The sequence below is a fragment of the Saimiri boliviensis genome, chromosome 16, assembly GCF_048565385.1.
Source record: "Saimiri boliviensis isolate mSaiBol1 chromosome 16, mSaiBol1.pri, whole genome shotgun sequence".
Lineage (NCBI taxonomy): Eukaryota > Metazoa > Chordata > Mammalia > Primates > Cebidae > Saimiri > Saimiri boliviensis.
The window spans coordinates 34844022-34861333 of NC_133464.1; the positions used below are offsets into that span (position 1 = coordinate 34844022).

At 40.2% G+C, this 17312-nt stretch overlaps 2 protein-coding genes across 12 annotated transcripts in view; both read left to right on the forward strand.

Moving 5' to 3' along the window:
* The first annotated feature begins 296 nt into the window (after nt 1-296).
* On the forward strand, nt 297-380 carry LOC141581611 (uncharacterized). The gene has a single exon (XM_074387578.1). It carries the CDS (start codon nt 297-299, stop codon nt 378-380), a length of 84 nt encoding a protein of 27 aa, XP_074243679.1.
* A 116-nt stretch (nt 381-496) lies between these two features.
* The window catches only part of MYCBP2 (MYC binding protein 2), a 281569-nt gene continuing 264753 nt past the window's right edge, over nt 497-17312 (forward strand). For all 11 annotated transcript variants that reach the window (XM_074387566.1, XM_074387567.1, XM_074387568.1 and 8 more), the window contains exon 1: nt 497-796. In XM_074387566.1, coding sequence (XP_074243667.1) covers nt 501-796 — 296 coding nt within the window. In that variant the 5' untranslated portion in view covers nt 497-500. The remainder of the gene's footprint in view (nt 797-17312) is intronic.

Consider the following 17312-nt stretch of genomic DNA (forward strand, 5'->3'; position numbering starts at 1 on the left):
TTCCCCAGCACTTTCCTTACTCTTCCTCAAGCTGCCGGTAAAACCCGGAGGAGTGGATTGCTTCAGAATCCGCACCACCCAACCGCCGCAAACCCAAAGCACCGAGGCGGAGGGAGTGGTGCCGAAAGGGGGTGGGGAGGAAAAGGGGCTGCAGTTACTGAGCATGTGCGAGGAGCGGCGCATGCTCAGTGCGGCCGGCAGCTTCCCATTGCGGGTAGCCCAGGCGGTGGTAGCGGTGGTGGCGGCGGCAGTGGCGGCACCGCCTCCTCGTCACACTTTCGGGGTGGCGGGGTTAGATGAGCGGCCCCAGTAGCGGCGAGGGCGGCGCGGGGGGGAGGAGGAGGAGAAGGAGGAGGAGAAGGAGGTCGCTGTCTTTGTAGTCTCCCTGCTGCGGGAGCCGGAGGCCGCCGCTGGAGCCGTCGTCGTTGGAAAAGGGCTGTGTGTGCGCGCGCGTGTCTGCCCGCCCGGCCCGCGGGGACGAGGCGGCGGCGGCGGCGAGGATGATGATGTGCGCAGCGACTGCCTCCCCCGCCGCCGCCTCCTCGGGGCTCGGCGGAGACGGAGTCTACCCAGCCGCCACCTTCTCTTCTTCCCCGGCGCCGGGGGCGCTGTTCATGACGGTTCCCGACGGCTCCGTGGCTGCTGCGGGGCTGGGGCTGCCCGCCGCGGACTCCCGGGGTCACTACCAGCTGCTGCTGTCAGGCCGGGCCCTGGCCGACCGCTATCGGAGGATTTACACAGCAGCGCTCAATGACAGGGACCAGGGGGTCGGCCTCGCTGGACACCCAGCCTCCAGGTGCGTCCCCAGGGTGCCCTTCCTTGCGCCCCGTGCCGCGCGTGCACCCGTGTGTGTGTGCCTGCATGTGTACCTGCGCATTTTACTGAGCGTCCAGCCCGCTCTGGATGCCGGGTGGTAGGAGCGCTTACCGAGATAGGAGGGTGCGGTGGCTGCGGTCTCTGCTCTAAGTGTGTGTGCGAGTGTGTGTGTTTGCCTATGTGGGGGGATAGTGAGAGGTGGTAGGGGAGCCTGTGATGCTGGAAAAGGCGGATGGTGCTGATCGGCTGTGACACGTGTGTGTATCGTTGAGAAAGGAGTTGGCATGGGTAGGGAGGGTAAGAGAGTGGCAAGGGAAGTGGCGTTTTCAGTGTCTCTGCCGCAGTGTTATTTGCACGTGCCTCCTCTCCCATGACATCCTTTCCAGCCCTTTCCACCTCTCTTCAATCTGCCTTTTACTAAGGGGAGTCATGGTATAGATTAAGGGTAGTGTCATATTTATAGGTTGAGTTTTGGATAACCAGGCCTGAGGGATAGGCCTGAGATTTGGTTTGAAAAGATTTATGAATACGGGACGCAGAGGGAGATCTATGTAGGTGCGAAAGGTGTCTGATAGAGATTTTAGAGCTGTACTTTGATATCCAGGCCTTTTGATTTTCTGGAAATGAGGTTGCAATTGCTCTTGTGATCTGATGTCCCATCGGCCATTTCTCTTCATCTTCTGTTCGATTTCCTCTGTTACTTACAGGCTTTAGAGTAGAGGGGGGTTTGTAGGGAAAAGGGGAAAACTGCAGAACTTCAAAATATGACAGCTGGTACAGCGTTCAACTGCCATTAGCTAGAAAATCTGAATAGTGCCTAGATCTGCCTCTTCCACTTAGGCTGGCTACACCTTCAGCTTCCTTGATATAGATGTTCAGTTAGTTTCATTTTCTTTTTCTTAAAATGTGGGTGCTTTTTTTTTCTTTTTTCTTTTTTTGCTGAGGGCTCTCCTATTGTTTGCTTTTCCATGCCCTTACATGCTACATACCCTGAAGGATGGTAACTGACTTGTTTCATCAGCTTTGACAGTGGTAATTGGGAGTTGGCTTCATCGTTTTTCCCCACAGCTTCTTGGAGTACATGGAGAAAACATAGTAGGAAATTGTCAAAATGAGTTAGAGTTTACTGTTATTTATTGAATGTGCAATTTATTAGGCAACTATTAGATGTCTTTTTCTCCCATTGTGAAAGGGACGATGAGGCTGTAAAGTCAGGTATTTGTAGTTTATCACTGTATATTGTGGCTTATATGTTGGAGTGAGTTGTAAAGATGGAGCCGTGTTCACACCTTCTCTAGGTTAACCAGCCTTTTCATGTCTGTGATTGTTTACAGGACAGGACACAGGAGTAGTTTTACCATATGGATGTAAACGTGTGTAATTACTTTTTGTTATCTGAACTGAAGGCCATAATGGCACAAGTCTGTTTCTTGCTAATGTGTTTGAAAATAGCCCAAAACTATATGAAACAGTTTGGCCTGATAATTAGGAATAATTTCGATTTGTAAATCTCTAAATTATGGCACCATAAGAACATCTTTACAGACTCCTCTCAAATAATTTAAATTTGTTTTGTGTATGGTGTCCAGACTTACGCAATAATTTGTGACTGGTATATTCCTGTTTTGACTCTACTACTATTGTAATGTGATTTCTGTGTATCTAGAACTATATTAACAGTTTTAGAAAAAATTAATATAGATTAATCACATCAAATTTGTGAATTTTTTTTAGCCTTTGGTCCATTTTTGTGCAAGCCACTGATGAAAAATAATGAAGAATTAGTTCAGCTTTATGTTAGGGTATTGCCTGCTAGTGCTTGTTCAACACAACATTTTGGTTTATTAAAGTTCACATTATTTTATAGAAAGTAGCCTGCAACTTCTCTTGATTGAGGACTTGATTAAGAATTAAATCACGTTTCTTATTAAAGATGATGGGGAAAGTAGAACTGGGGTTTCATCTCTGAATGAATGATGTAATTATTTGTACAGGAACACTAGTTCAGTTGGAGGAGAAGGTGAGATCATTTAGACACTGAACTGAGCAAGAATAGAGGATGAAGCTCTAGTGAGCATCAGGTTCAAAGGTGTCAGAGAAAGGGGACAGTGAAAGAAATGGAATCAAAATTAAGAAGAGAATCGTGAGACAGCCACCTCTGTGGCTCCAGGGGAGTGGATTGAAAATTCTCAGAAGTGGTAAATGCTGAAGAAAGTGAGAACAGTTTTCAGTTCATTGGTAACTTTTGAGGAAGTGGTCAGAATAGAGGGATGTGGTGGGAAGTGAATGGAATGTGTTTGGGTAACTCAAGGGGATTTCAAAGTTGAGGGAAGGATATTCAAGTGGAGGAGGTTGGGTGGGATATGCAAGTGTGGGAGGCTAAATGGAGAGACAGAATGAAGAAGTTAGAGAGGAGGGGATAATTGATAGGGAGAGGTCAAAGGGATCTCAAGGACAGAGTTATGGTGACAGGTGGAGAGGTTAGCCATGGAAAAAACTTAGGATCAGCTAATATAGAAGAGGTGGGGGTACATATTTGTTGATATAAAGACTGGGAGTTTATTGAGGATAGGAATCATATCCTATTCATTTTGATAATCCCAATATCTAGCAGATTTTTTTGGCATGAATTCTGTAACATCAAGTGCTTGCTTTGTGCTAGGCACTATTGCAGGTGCTGAAGATGTAGCTGTGAGCAAGATAGACAAGGTCTCTGTTGTCTTGGAACATCCGCTCCAATGGGAAAAATAGACAACTCATAATTTCAGTTTGTAATAAGTAACTGTGAAGGCAATAAAACCTATTTCATGTGATAGGGCAATTTGTAGTGGGGCTATTTTAGGTAACATGGTCAGGAAATATCTCTTTGAGAGTTGACATTTGAATTGAATTGCAATGATGAGGAGGCAGATGTAGAGGATGAATATTCTGGAAAATTATAAAGGCCTTGAGATGGGAACAGACTTGTATTCAAGGAACAAAAACATGATGAGTGAGTTATCAGTCAATGTTGAATAAATTAATTACTCTATGCTTTAGGTGTACAGTTGAGAAGCTGAGAGTTTCAAACTTAATGGACTCAGTGACTTTGATGATAGTCTAACAAAGTGGTTAAGAGCTTGTACACGGAAGCTAGACTGGTTTTGCATCCTGGTTTTGTCATTTGCAAGCTGTGTAACCTTGAGTATGTTACGTAACTTCTATGCCTCGGTTTTTTAATATGTAGAATGGGTATCATAATACTAACGTGAATTGTTTTGTAGATTAAATGAATCAATATATGTACTTGGCATGTTAAGTGCTCTGAAATACTGGTTTTTTTTTTTCTGAGAGTGAGGGATTTGGGGACTTGAAGAGAAGGCAAGGATCATGTCTTACTCTTTTATTTTTGGTCTCAATGACTGTGTGGAATGTGGGAATAACTCTTTCATTTATTCAGTGACTGAATAGATACATTTTTGAATGAATGAGGCCAATGAAAACCGGAACATTCTCTCAAGGAAAGAGGTTGGATAGGAAATGTATAAAGGAATGTTTGATCTGTTCTGAATGTGAATGGCGGTGTAGCCATGCTCTTGGGAGGCACCATAGCACAGTGCTAAATGTTAGAGCTCTGGAGGTAGACTCCCTTAGTTCAAATTCCACATCTACCTTTTTCTACTTGTGTTAAATTGGGCAAGTTAATTACACTTTCTTTGTTTCTTTACTTGTAACTTTATAGCATTGTCAGAAGGACATGATGTATGTATGTATGTAATGGGCACATGATAAGTGCCGCTTAAATGTTATCTGTTGTTATTATTGAAATCACATTTAAAATTCCAGTCAGTATGGCACTGTATGTTTTTCCACACAAAGTAGAAATGGAGAAAACTTAGTTGAGTTGATTTGGGGTTAAAGAAAAAAGAAATGGAAGGTTTTGGTGACAGTGTTTGACTGAAGGGTAAAAAGGAAAGGGATGCCAAGAGGGAACTGATAGACTGGAAGATAAGGAGGAGTCAGGGTATCTGGGTCCTGGAGTCATGGAAGAACAATGTTAGTGAAAACAATAGAGGGGATTGCGACCAAAATGGGGAATCTAAACTTAACCGGCTTAGTTCTTTCAGCTGCTTTATCTCTTTCTTGCTAAAAATGGTATTTGAGTCCATTCTTCAGATGTGCATAGGATTTTGGTTATAAGAGGTTAGTCATTTTAACAAAAGTTCAGGTATTATTTTATTTATTTATTTTGAGAAAAGGTTTCGATGTGTCACCCAGGCTGGAGTGCAGTGGTATGAACATGGCTTACTGCAGCCTCAACCTCCTGGGCTCAAGCGATCTTCCTACCTCAGTCTTCTCCAGAAGCTGGAACTACAGGCATGCACCACCATGACCAGTTCAGTTTTTATTTTTTATTGACAAAAAAATAATTAGCTGGGTTTCACCATGTTGTCCAGGCTGGTCTTGAACTCCTGAGTTCAAGTGATCCTCCCATCTCCACCTCCCAAAGTGCTGGGATTACAGGCATGAGCCACCATGCTCAGCCTGTTCAGGGATTATTACTTGGCAGTAACCATTGGCCCTATAAAAATTTATAAGACACACATCTATTCTAGATTTGAGTTTATTGTCTATCTGGGAGTGCAAGGTACGAAGGCAAATACTTAAAGAGGTGTTAAATGAAATGACTAAGAAAGTATAGCCTATTATGACAAAGATGTGGCATTCTAGGCTGACTCAAAAGCATGAGCAGAGATGGGAAAGCCCGGTTTGCATGTGGGTAATAGTAAGAATTTTGTTAGAGCTAGAATGCAGGTGCGTCATGAGGGATGGTAGTGCAATTCATTCTGGAAATGGAGGCTTTGGCTAGGATGGGGCATCTTGAAGACCAAGGTAAGAATTAGATTTTATTCAGTAGACACTATCACCCTTGATGGTTTTAAGCTATGGAGAGATGTTATTTATTGTAGGAGTATATCAGGAAGTGATGGGGGTTTGCATCTGTATGTATACATTTGTGTTTGTGAATAAGTAGTAATTTTCTTCATGTAGCTGGGACATCAGTGGAATCCTGTATAATTTATAAACATAGGTTAAGGCAAAAACTGATCTGTTGGTATACTGGTAGGTAGAAATGTGAAATGAATTAGTTTCCCAATTTAAGAAAAAAAATCTTGCCTCTGGGCTTAAAAGGAAAATAAAAATGTCAATCTAAAAATACTTTTGTACTTTAAAATATTTGTTTAAAAAGTCAACAGAATAGTCTCACTTTTTTCTCAAAAAACAGATTAAACATTTAGGTCAGGCGTCCCCAAAATTTTTAGACAGGGGGCCAGTTCACTGTCCCTCAGACTGTTGGAGGGCCGCCACATACTGTGCTCCTCTCACTGACCACCAATGAAAGAGGTGCCCCTTTCTGAAGTGCGGGAGGTGGGGGTGGGCAGATAAATGGCCTCAGGGGGCCGCATGCAGCCTGCGGGGCTGTAGTTTAGGGACTGCCTGATTTAGGTTTTCTGAGGAGATAAGGTTAATTGAGGTTTAATTTACATACAATAAAATTCATCCTCTTTAAATGATTGAAGGATCCTGAAACCAGCGCCACAGCCAAGTATAGAATGTTTCTGTCACTTCAAATAAAATGTTTCTTCAGGCCCTCCTACTTCTGGTTCCTGACCACCACAATCAGTTTTCTGTCACTAATATTTGGCCTTTTCTTGAATATCATATAAATCTATGGGTCAGGCACCCCAGATATTGTTCATCTTTCTGTCTTCAATCTGTATTTCCTGTGAGTAGAAGTTAGACCTTAAGGGTTTATTAGGTGCTGGTTAGAAATCTTTAGCAAGAATATTGTATATGGTGCTGGGTATTGCATATTGCATTCCATCCAGAGGTTGTGAGGTTGTTTCACTCTTTAATATGTTAAATCTGATTACTTGGATAGGATGGTAACCACTAGATTTCACCTCTGTAAATGTATGCTTTTTCCATTTGCAAAGAGCAAGTAATCACAGAGTAAAAACTTGAGCACATTGTGAATATCTTTTACCTAATACTTTTAGCATTCTTTGATAATCCTCATCTGAGTCAATAATTTTATTAGGCGTTTCAAAATGATGCATTAAAAAATAATTCTGGCTGAGCACAGTGGCTCATGCCTGTAATCTCAGCACTTTGAGAGGCCAAGGCAAGTGGATTACATGAGGTCAGGAGTGAGACCAGCCTGGCCAAAATGGTGAAACCCCGTCTCTCTACTAAAAATACAAAAATTAGCCAGGTGTGGTGGCACACACCTGTAATCCCAGCTACTTGGGAGGCCGAGGCAGGAGAATTGCTTGAGCCTAGGAGATGGAGGCTACAATGAGCCGAGATTGTACCATAGCACTCCAGCCTGGTCGACAGAGCAAGACTCTGTCTCTAAATAAATAAATTAAATAATTCTGTTATTTCTTCTATATTTATTGGCTGGCACTCTTCTGCAAAGAGGAGTTTTTCTTCATTGGCCGTCAGTGAAATGTAGTTTCTCCTAGTAAAGCAGCACAAATGCTTAATTCTCTTCCCTCATTAGCCAAATTGGTATAATAGTCCAGTGGCAGTGTGGCAGGTGCTATGGTTAGCCACTCAGATCCCCTCTTTCAGGCACATGTTCTCTTAGCTGTTGGGAATATTGGCAGCTAAAACTGATTGTTGCTGAGTCCCACTCCAGGCATTGCCCTGAGCCAAGATTTGCCTCCCCCAAAGTCATACCTCCTCTTCAGGGGCAGTTTACATCTAATATCTATTCAGTGTAGGGATATAAATGCCTGGTGCTTTTGCTATAAGACAAGCCAATCTTGAAGTCTGTCCCAACATGAGAGAGCTCCCCCATGGGTCTGGCTGAGGCCATCCTGTGACTGCATTGCAGATCAACTCCTGCCTCTGTTCAGTCTTACATCTTTCACTGCCCCAGGGTTATTGGTTCGGAGGGCACACCCCAATGAACTTGCGGTGTGCACATCTGCATTTCAGTCTGTTTCCTGGGAACCCTACTACCCAAAACAGTTGGTGCCAGGAGTGGTCTCAGAAAGTTGCCTTTAAAATGAGGTTTTGAAGCTGGATTATTGGCTGCCTGGCTGGCAATGAGAATCCCATTCTGGTGCTAGATGGAGCACTAGTACCGATAATGCTTGGCAGGTACTGTAGCTATGCAACTGTTAAAACTTTCACTGGTGGTGAATTGGAATGTTGTTCCTGTGGAAAGGAATGCACTGGTGGGTACACTATTTTTGGCTTTTGAGAAGTGTAGAGAATCATCAGATATCCTTGGTAAATAGCACTGATAGACTGGAAAAAGATGATGCAAGATGGAAGGTAATTGAGGGAAGAATGTAAAAGGAAATTTCTTTAGCAGCATGTAAAGGAACATGTATACAGTGAAAGGAAAAAAATCCAAGGATTAGACCCAAGACTTAATTTTAAGGATAGCAGAGTGCCAGGGTGGGTAGAATTCTCAGCTATGCTGGGGTCAGTGTTCTGGTTGGGAAGGAATCCTGACCCTTAGGATGGGGCATCTAAGGGCGCTTGAAGACCTTGAAACCCCAAATTCCTGTAACCCTCTGGGCCTGCAGAAGTGGCCTTTACTAGCTAGATGGTAGTTGCTTGAAGACGGTGCTGTCCCTCTTACCCCAGCTCCTCCTCTCTCTGCTACTGACTATCACCAAACCAACAACTAGAGTTAAGTCACAAGAAAACCTAGTGCTGGATGTGCTAAGGGGGGAAGGGACTGTACACACATACAGACACACACACACAAACACACACATAAACACACTTAGGTTCCCAGACTGCACCGAGGCACCCCAAAACACCACTATGGACACACAAGAATACTGTGGGATATTTCAGAATTTTAAAGGAAGCACAGCAATGTCTGTCACAAACTACTAGCTTGAGGCAGTTCACAGATTTGACATTAGCTCATGCTACATTAATGACATCATATTTTTGCAGGGTTAGATTTTTAGTAGTTGCAATACAGATCAACCACTGCGCAAAAGTCAGTGTGGAACAGGAAAGCAGGGTGTCGTGTTCAGCCTCGATCCCAGTTTGTGAAGTTGTTCTGCGTCTAACAGGCACATGTGAACTACTATCAAGTAATTGTAGTTTTTTGTTTGTTTTTTGAGACAAAGTCTCACTCTGTCACCCAGGCTGGAGTGCAGTGGTGCCATCTCTGCTAACTGAAACCTCCCTGGATTCAAGTGATTCTCCTGCCTCAACCTCCTGAGTAGCTGGGATTACTGGCGTGTGCCACCATGCCCTGCTAATTTTTGTATTTTTAGTAGTGACAGGTTTTCACCATGTTGGTCATGCTGGTCTTGAACTCCTAACCTCGTGATCCACTCACCTCAGCCTCCCAAAGTGCTGGGATTACAGGCAAGCACCACTGTGCCCAGCCCAGTAATTGTAGTTTTTAAGAATGAAATACAAATATTTTTTCTTCCAATTTATATGTGTTATTTTTGTTACAACATAAATTCCCATTATTTGGATCTAAATACTTAATAAACACTATTATTTGGTATTTCTTTTGGCCTATCAGTTCATGGAAAAATTACCGATGATGGCTATGCATGGGGCCCAGTAAAAGGCTTTTCATTCACCAGTGCTGATCTAGCAACTGCTGCTGCTGAATATCCAGTCTCACAGCAGCAGAGACCAACCATCCTTTAAGGAGGCCAACCAGTCCTTATACTGTGGAAAGGACCGTGATTCATTCTGATTGGATTTGAAACATATTCTGGGTATGAATTTGTCTTTCCAGCAGGTTCTCACCAGCACTGCTGTTTCAGGGCTTGCAGGATGTTTGATCCTCTAGCACAGGGGACTAAGAGACCCACTTTTATTTATTTTATTTTATTTTATTTATTTTTTGAGATGAAGTCTTGCTCTGTTACCCAGACTGAAGTCCAAAGGCATGATCTCAGCTCACTGCAACCTCTGCCTCCGGGGTTCAAGGAATTCTCCTGCCTCAGCCTCCTGAGTAGCTGGGATTACAGGCACGTGCCAACACACCCGGCTAATTTTTGTGTTTTTAGTAGAAATGAGGTTTTACCGCGTTGGCCAGGCTGGTCTCAAACTCCTGACCTTGTGATCCAGCCACGTCGACCTCCTAAAGTGCTGGGGTTATAGGCATGAGCCACCGCACCTGGCTGGGGCCCACTTTTATAGCATAGGAGAATCATTTGTCCCATTTTGCACCACACCATCCAGAAGCTGATGAGTTGATAATGAGCAGTAAAACAGTCTTTTGATGGCACAACTGATGATGTGATCGTGGAGCTTGGGTGTGATACCCTGCAAGGGTGAGGTGCCCATCTTCCAGCGTCCTTAGTAGGAAGAACACACGAAAGTAGGATTGGCTCCACTTAGCCTTTCTCTGTGATCCACCTGGGCAGTTTGTGCTTCCCATCTCTGCAGCTCTGATCACTAGGAGTTAAAAGATCCTGGTTCTCAGAAAAGAAACATTTCCAATAGAGGGTCATATAATAATCCTGTTATACTTTAAGCTACAGCTGCCACTGGGATTTGGGGCTCCTTTTCTAAATAAAGAAGGACCATTTGGGCAGAGTTAATGTCTTGGTTCATGGGGAGGAGCTAGGGCTGTGTTCCACAATGGAGCATGGAGGTTTGGCACACAGGTGATGTGTGGGTTTCTCTTGGTACTTCCTTGTTTAGTGTTTGTAGTAAATGGACATGAGAAAGGCCTGGTGTCTGAAGTCAGCCACCAGAAATACTAGCCAAAGATTAAAGGAATCTAGAATGGCTAGCAGAGAAGAGTTGTTGGTATCAATTTTACCATCTGTTGTGGCTTGGGCTATGGTTTGACCCACTTTCCTTCCTCTGGAAAGTTTCTCTAGGAAATGACACTCACCAGAATTCTGGAGGAACTTTTTCCATGCCTTATTTGAAGCAAGTGAATCCCAATTGTATAATAGGCGAAATACAGTGAATGCTGTAGTGTGGAATCCAGAGCCCCTGCCCAGCACTGATGTGCTCAGTCCCCGACAAATACTGGGAACGTTGGTTGGCTACAGACTCTTGCCTAATTCCTTTATAAGGATTGCCTTTGGCTGAAGAGAGCTGCCTTTCCCCTAGGTGATGGATCATTCTTGAGGGCAGCCTGCATGAACTGCTTGATCTGGTCATTTTGTGGTTTTTAGTGCTACTATAACTAGTTTAATCTTTCCTAGTTTCAGTTGTTTGATATTAATATATAACAGTACAGTTGCTTTTGTATATTAACCTATATCTCTGATCTTGTTAAGCTCATTTATTAATTTTAATAGTTTTGTAAATTCCTTGGGATGGTCTGTGTAAATACTGTCTTTCTTTCTGATCTCTAGGTTCCCTAACCCTCAGCCCCTACTTTATTCCAATTAGAAAAGCCTCATTCTTCCTTGTTTCTAATCTGGGAGAAAAACAACTACAAATTAATCTTACAGTTTTTTTTAATCATTATGATATTATCTGTAGATGTTTCAATGGCAATTTGAAGACATTCCCTACTATTCCTACCTTGTTGATAGTTTTTATATTTTATGTTTTATGTTATATTATATATATACATTTTTTGAGACAGAGTTTTGCTCTGTCACGCAGGCTGGAGTGCAATGGTGTGATCTTGGCTCGCTTCAGCCTCTACCTCCCAGGTTTCAGCGATTCTCCTGCCTCAGGTTCCTGGGTAGCTGGGATTACAGGCACACACCAACCATGCCCAGCTAAGTTTTGTATTTTTAGTAGAGTCGAGGTTTCACCATGTTGGCCAATCTGGTCTTGAACTCCTGATTTCATGTGATCCACCTCCCTTGGACTCCTAAAGTGCTGGGATTACAGGCATGAGCCATCATACCTGGCCTGCTGATAGTTTTTGATCATAAATGTGTATTGAGTTTTGTCAAATGCTTTTTCTCTACCTGTTAAAATGATCATATACTAAGAGAACAAAAGGAAAATTAAATTATATTAATTAATTTTTGAATGTTAAATCAACTTTGCATTCCTGGGATAAAACCATTGTATATGGAACGTATTGCTGAATTTGACTTGCTGATATTTTGCTAAGAATTTTCAGGTTCATTTCATGAGGGAAATTGATCTGTAATCTTTTTTATTTCTTTTCTTGATAATTCTGTCAGGTTTTAGAATTAGTTATCCTCGTCTCATAAAGTGAGTTACATAGTAATCCTGCCCTTCCCAATCCTACCCAATTTTTAAAATGTTTACAGAAGATTGTTGTTATTTCTTCTTGAATGTTTGTTAGAATTCACCAGTGGCACCATCTGGTCCTGGAATTTTATTTTGGGGAAGCTTTTGACAAATTCACTTTCTTTAGTAGATAGAGGGTTATTCAGATTTCCTGTTATTACTCATGCCAATTTTGGTAACTTGTATTTTTTTGGAGAAATTCATTCATTTAAGTTGTTGAAGTTGTTAGCATGCAGTTATCCATAGCATTCTTTTATTATCCTTTAAAGTCTATGGGATCTATGGTAATAACTCCCTCCTTTAAAAAAAATTTTTTTAAAGATAAGTTTTAAGTTCATAGCAAAATTGAGAAGAAGGTACAGAGAGTTTCCATATATCCCTTTCCCCCACCCATGTATACCCTCATCTGTATCAACATCCTCCAACAGAGTGGCACTTCTGTGGCCATTGTTGAACCTCCACTGACATACCGCAGTCACCCTCAAGTCCAGAGTTTACATTAGGTTATCTATTTTTTGAGTTCAGAAAAATGTATAATGACATGTATTTATCATTGTAGTGTCATACAAAATATTTTCACTGCCCTCAATATCATCTGTGCTCCACTTAATCTTGTTTCTCTGCCACTCAACCACAAATAATCATTTACTGTCTCCATAGTGTTGCCTTTTCCAGAATGTCATATAGTTGAAATCATATAGTATGTAGCCTTTTCAGATTGTTTTCTTTGACTTAGTAATATGCATTTAGGTTCATTAGTTTTGTGTGTGTGTGGCTTGATAGCTCATTTCTTACCACTGAACAAGCCATCATCTAGACGTACCACAATTTATTTATCTATTCCCCTACCATTTGGCAAATTTGGAGGACAATTTGGTTGCTTCCAAGTTTTGCCAGTTATGAATAAAGCTGCTATAAATATCTGTGTGTAGGTTTTTGTGTGGACATAAATTTTGTTTCTGTTTTAGAAATTGACAAATTACATTGTATGTTTTTATAATGTATAGCATGATATTTTGAAGTACACATATATTGGGGAATGGTTAAATTTAGTGGACATATTTTCAACTCCTTTGATTAACACCAAGAAGAGTAATTGCGGGATCATGTGCTAAAAGTATGTTTAGTTTGTGTAGGAAACTAAACCAGACTGTCTTACAAAGTGGCTGTATCATTTTTCATTTCCACCAGCAATAAATGAGAGTTTCTGTTGCATTACATCCTCACCAACATTTGATGTCTGTGTTCTGGATTTTGGCTATTCTGATAGGTGTAGTAGAATCTCATTGTTGTTTTAATTTGCATTTCTCTGACGACATATGATGTGGAACATCTTTTCATATGCTTATTTGCCATCTATGTATATTTTGATCTGTAAGCTGTTAAGGTCTTTGACTTATTTTTAATTGGGTTGTTTGTTCTCTTATTGTTAGAGTTTTGAGAGTTCTTGGTATTCTGTGAGGGTATAACTGAGGAGATGAGAAAGAAAGAGAGAAAGTTCTTGGTATTTTGTATACAGTCCTTTATCAGATGTGTCTTTTGCAAATATTTTCTTCCAATCCGTGCCTTATCTTTTTATCCTCTCAGCATTGTTTTTTTGCAGAGCAGAAGATTTTAATTTTAATGCTCAGCTTATTAATTATTTCTTTAATAGATTGTACCTTGGCGTTATATCTAAAAAGTCATTGCCATACCCAAAGTTATCTAGGTTATCTGCTGTGTTATTTTCTAAGAGTTTTTATAGTTTTGCGTTTTACATATAAAGTCCGTTTTCCATTTTGTGTTAATTTTTTGTGAAGGGTGTAAAGTTTGGACTGCATGCAAAGAAATGAATCTAGAAACAAAGAAACAACTTTGGCTTTTTAAATTTTCTCTATTATTGATCTGTTTTCTATTTCATTGGCTTTTCAGTCATCATGGTAATTTATTTCTTTTTACTTTAAGTTTACTTTGCTGTTTGTTCTAATTTCTTAAGGTAGAATCTTAGGTCATTGATTTTACATTTTTCTTCCAATACGTATATTCAAAGCTATGAATTTTTATCTAGGCTGTGCTTTAGTTACATCCCACAAATTTAGATTGCTGTTTATTTGTCATTTAGCTCAAATTACTTTCCAGTTTTCTTTGTGATTTTATCTTTTACTTATGGATTATTTAGAATGATTATAACTTTCAGATATAGTGTTTTCTCACTTATTAATATATTGTTACTACTTTCTAATATGCACTTTGTATGATTTTGATCTTTACATTTATTGAGATTTGGTTTATTGCCCAGGATATGCTCTGTCTTGGTGACTGTATTATGCACACTTGAAAAGAATGTGTTTGGTCATCTTTGGACTTAAAGTTCTATAAATGTCAGTTAAAGTTGGATGATAAGTGTGGTTTGGATGTTTATGTTTTTATATTTAAAGTTTCTCCTTGTAGGTAATTAGTATAAAATCTTGATCTTTTAAAAAAAGAAATCCACTGTCAATCTTTGCCTTTCAATTGGAGGGTGTAGATTATTAACACTTAATATGATTAATTGTTGACATGTTTGCTGTATCAGTAGTGATAGTTCTGCTACTTTATTGTCTTCTGTTCCTCTCTTTTTGTTCCTTGCTTCCTCCTTTTCTGCTTTCTTTTGGATTATTTTTTAGTATTTCATTTTACTTGATCTATTGGTTTTTTCAGTGATACCTCTTTGTATTTTTTTTTTAATGCCCTAGGGATTACGATATGCATACCTAACCTTTTACAGACTACTTATGGTTGTTAGTGTACTAATTCACTTAAAACACGGAAACCTTGTAACCATGCAGATTGTTTTATTCTCTCCCGCTCCCTTGACCCGACCTTTATATTATAGTTGTCTTGCATGCTATACTTTGCAAACCTCACCAAACAATGTTACAGTTTTTGCTGTTGACAGTCATATGTATTTTATAGAACTTAAAGGAAAAATGTAGTGTTTTGTGTTTTCCTATGTGTTTATTATTTCTGTTGCTCTTTCTTCATTCCTGAAGATGCAGCATTTCCTTTCAGCCTAATGTTTACCTTAGCTTTTCTTGCAGATCAGTCTGCTGGGGATACATTCTCTTTGTGTTTCTTTGAGGTGTTTATTTTACTTTCTTTCCTAAAGTATATTTTAGGTGGATGTAGAATTCTGAGTAGATTCTTGCTTCCTTGAGCACCTTAATGAGGCTGTTTGACTCTCTTTTCACTTCTCTGATTTCTGGTGAAAAATCTTTGTAATCTAAACCTTATTTCCCTCTATGTAGTGTGTCATTTTTCTCTAGCTGCTTCCAAGAATTTTTTCTTTGTTTTTGGTTTTCAGCAGTTTAATTTGATGTGTGTTTAGTCATTTTCTTTGAGTTTAATCCTCTTTGGAGAGTACCGACCTTCTCGAATCTGTAAATTTTTGACTTTCACCAAGTTTAGGATGTTTTCTATCATTGTGTCTTTCTTCTTACCTCTCAAGATTCTAGTGGCAATTACGATAAAACGTTTGAAATTGTCCCACAGGCCTCAAACTGTTCAGTTCTCCTCCTGCCAATTTTTTTTCTCTTTGTTTTTCAGATAAGGTTATTTTTATTGATACATATTCAGGTTCACAGACTCTTTTTTCTCATCTCCATTTTCTTATTGAGCCCAACCAGTGAACTTTTTTTAACATTAAATTGGTTCTTTTTTTTTTTTTTTTTTTTAAATAACTTCTCTTTCTCTGCTGAGAACCTCTTTCCATTCCATTCAGTTGTCCTTGTCTTTCCTCGATGGAGCTTATTTATAGTGGTTGCTTTGCAGTCATTGTTGGATAATTATAACATGTACATTGTCTTAGGGCTGGGATCTTTTTAAGTTGTTCACATTTTTCTTGTGTTTTGCATTGTGAGAATTTTGGATTATATCTTGGATATGGTTAATGTTATATTTTGTAAACTCTGGGGTTTATTATAATTCTCTGGAGAATGTTGTGTTTTTTGTTGTTTACGGGATCCCTTTCTGTATCTTTCTCTTTTTCAGGACTCCCTGCATATTTTCTATCATATGAGTTTCTTTTCTCAGTTCCTCTGGCCAAAAAGACAGAGTTTTAACTTGCAGTTTTCAGTTCTGGGTTGTGGCCCTGTAATACAGTGATCGTTTCCTGGCCTTCAGGCAAAGCTGTTAGTGAAAGGAGAAAAACAACCAAACTAGGAAATTTACTCTTCTGTGGATCACTTTTCCAAGTTTTGACTCCCCTCCAGAATTTGCTTTTATTTGTTTTTCAGAGTCCAGAAGTACTTTTTTGTTATTTTAAAAATTTTGCCCAACAGTGGGGAAGATAGGCTGTTTTGGGGTTTATACCAACGTACTGGAAACCAGAACTCTCTTATCTGGCTTTTAAAAAAGATTTTTCTTTTCATCTTTGATTTTTAGGAGTTTGACTGTATCATACTTTGTGTGTGTGTGTGTGTGTGTGTGTGTGTGTGTGTGTCTGTCTGTCTGTCTGTGTCCTGCTTGGTATTCATTGAGGTTCTTAAATCTGTGTGATGTTAATTTTTATTTAACTTGCAAATTTTGGTCTTTATTTCCTCAAATACTATTTCAGACCCAATTTCTTATTTCCTTCTGGGAATCCAGTTATACATATATGATATTCTTTGATATCATATGTGTCTGTGATCATATATATGACATTTTTATTTGACCAGATAATAAATAATTTAGACTTTATAGGCCGTAGAGTCTCTGTTACAACTATTCAGCTCTGTTCTTTAGTTTGAAAGCAACCACAGACAATATGTAAATGGATAAGCATGGCTGTGCTTCAGTAAACTTTATTTACAAAGATAGGTAGAAAGCTATATTTGGGATGTAGACTATAGTTTGCTGTCCCCTGAGTAGGTGATAATAGTTGCTGGAGCTACATGGTGAATTCAGGGATAAAAGCCAAAGAAATAACTAAAATGTAGGGGACTAGGTAGATGAGAATGAGGGGGGTAGGAGATGTGACTAGAAAGATATGTTAGGACTAGGTTATTATTTTCCATGTATTGTTTTATTTGAAATAGTATGGAACAATCTTAGTTTTTTAAATTTGTTTTGAGACAGAGTCTCAGTCTGTCACCAGGCTGGAGTGTAGTGGTGCGACCTCGGCTCACTGCCACCTCTGCCTCCCCAGGTTGAAGTGATTCTCCTGCCTCAGCCTCCCAAGTAGCTGGGACTACAGGTCTGTGCCACAACGCCCATCTAATTTTTGTATTTTTAGTAGAGACGGGGTTTCACCATGTTGGCCAGGTTGGTCTTGA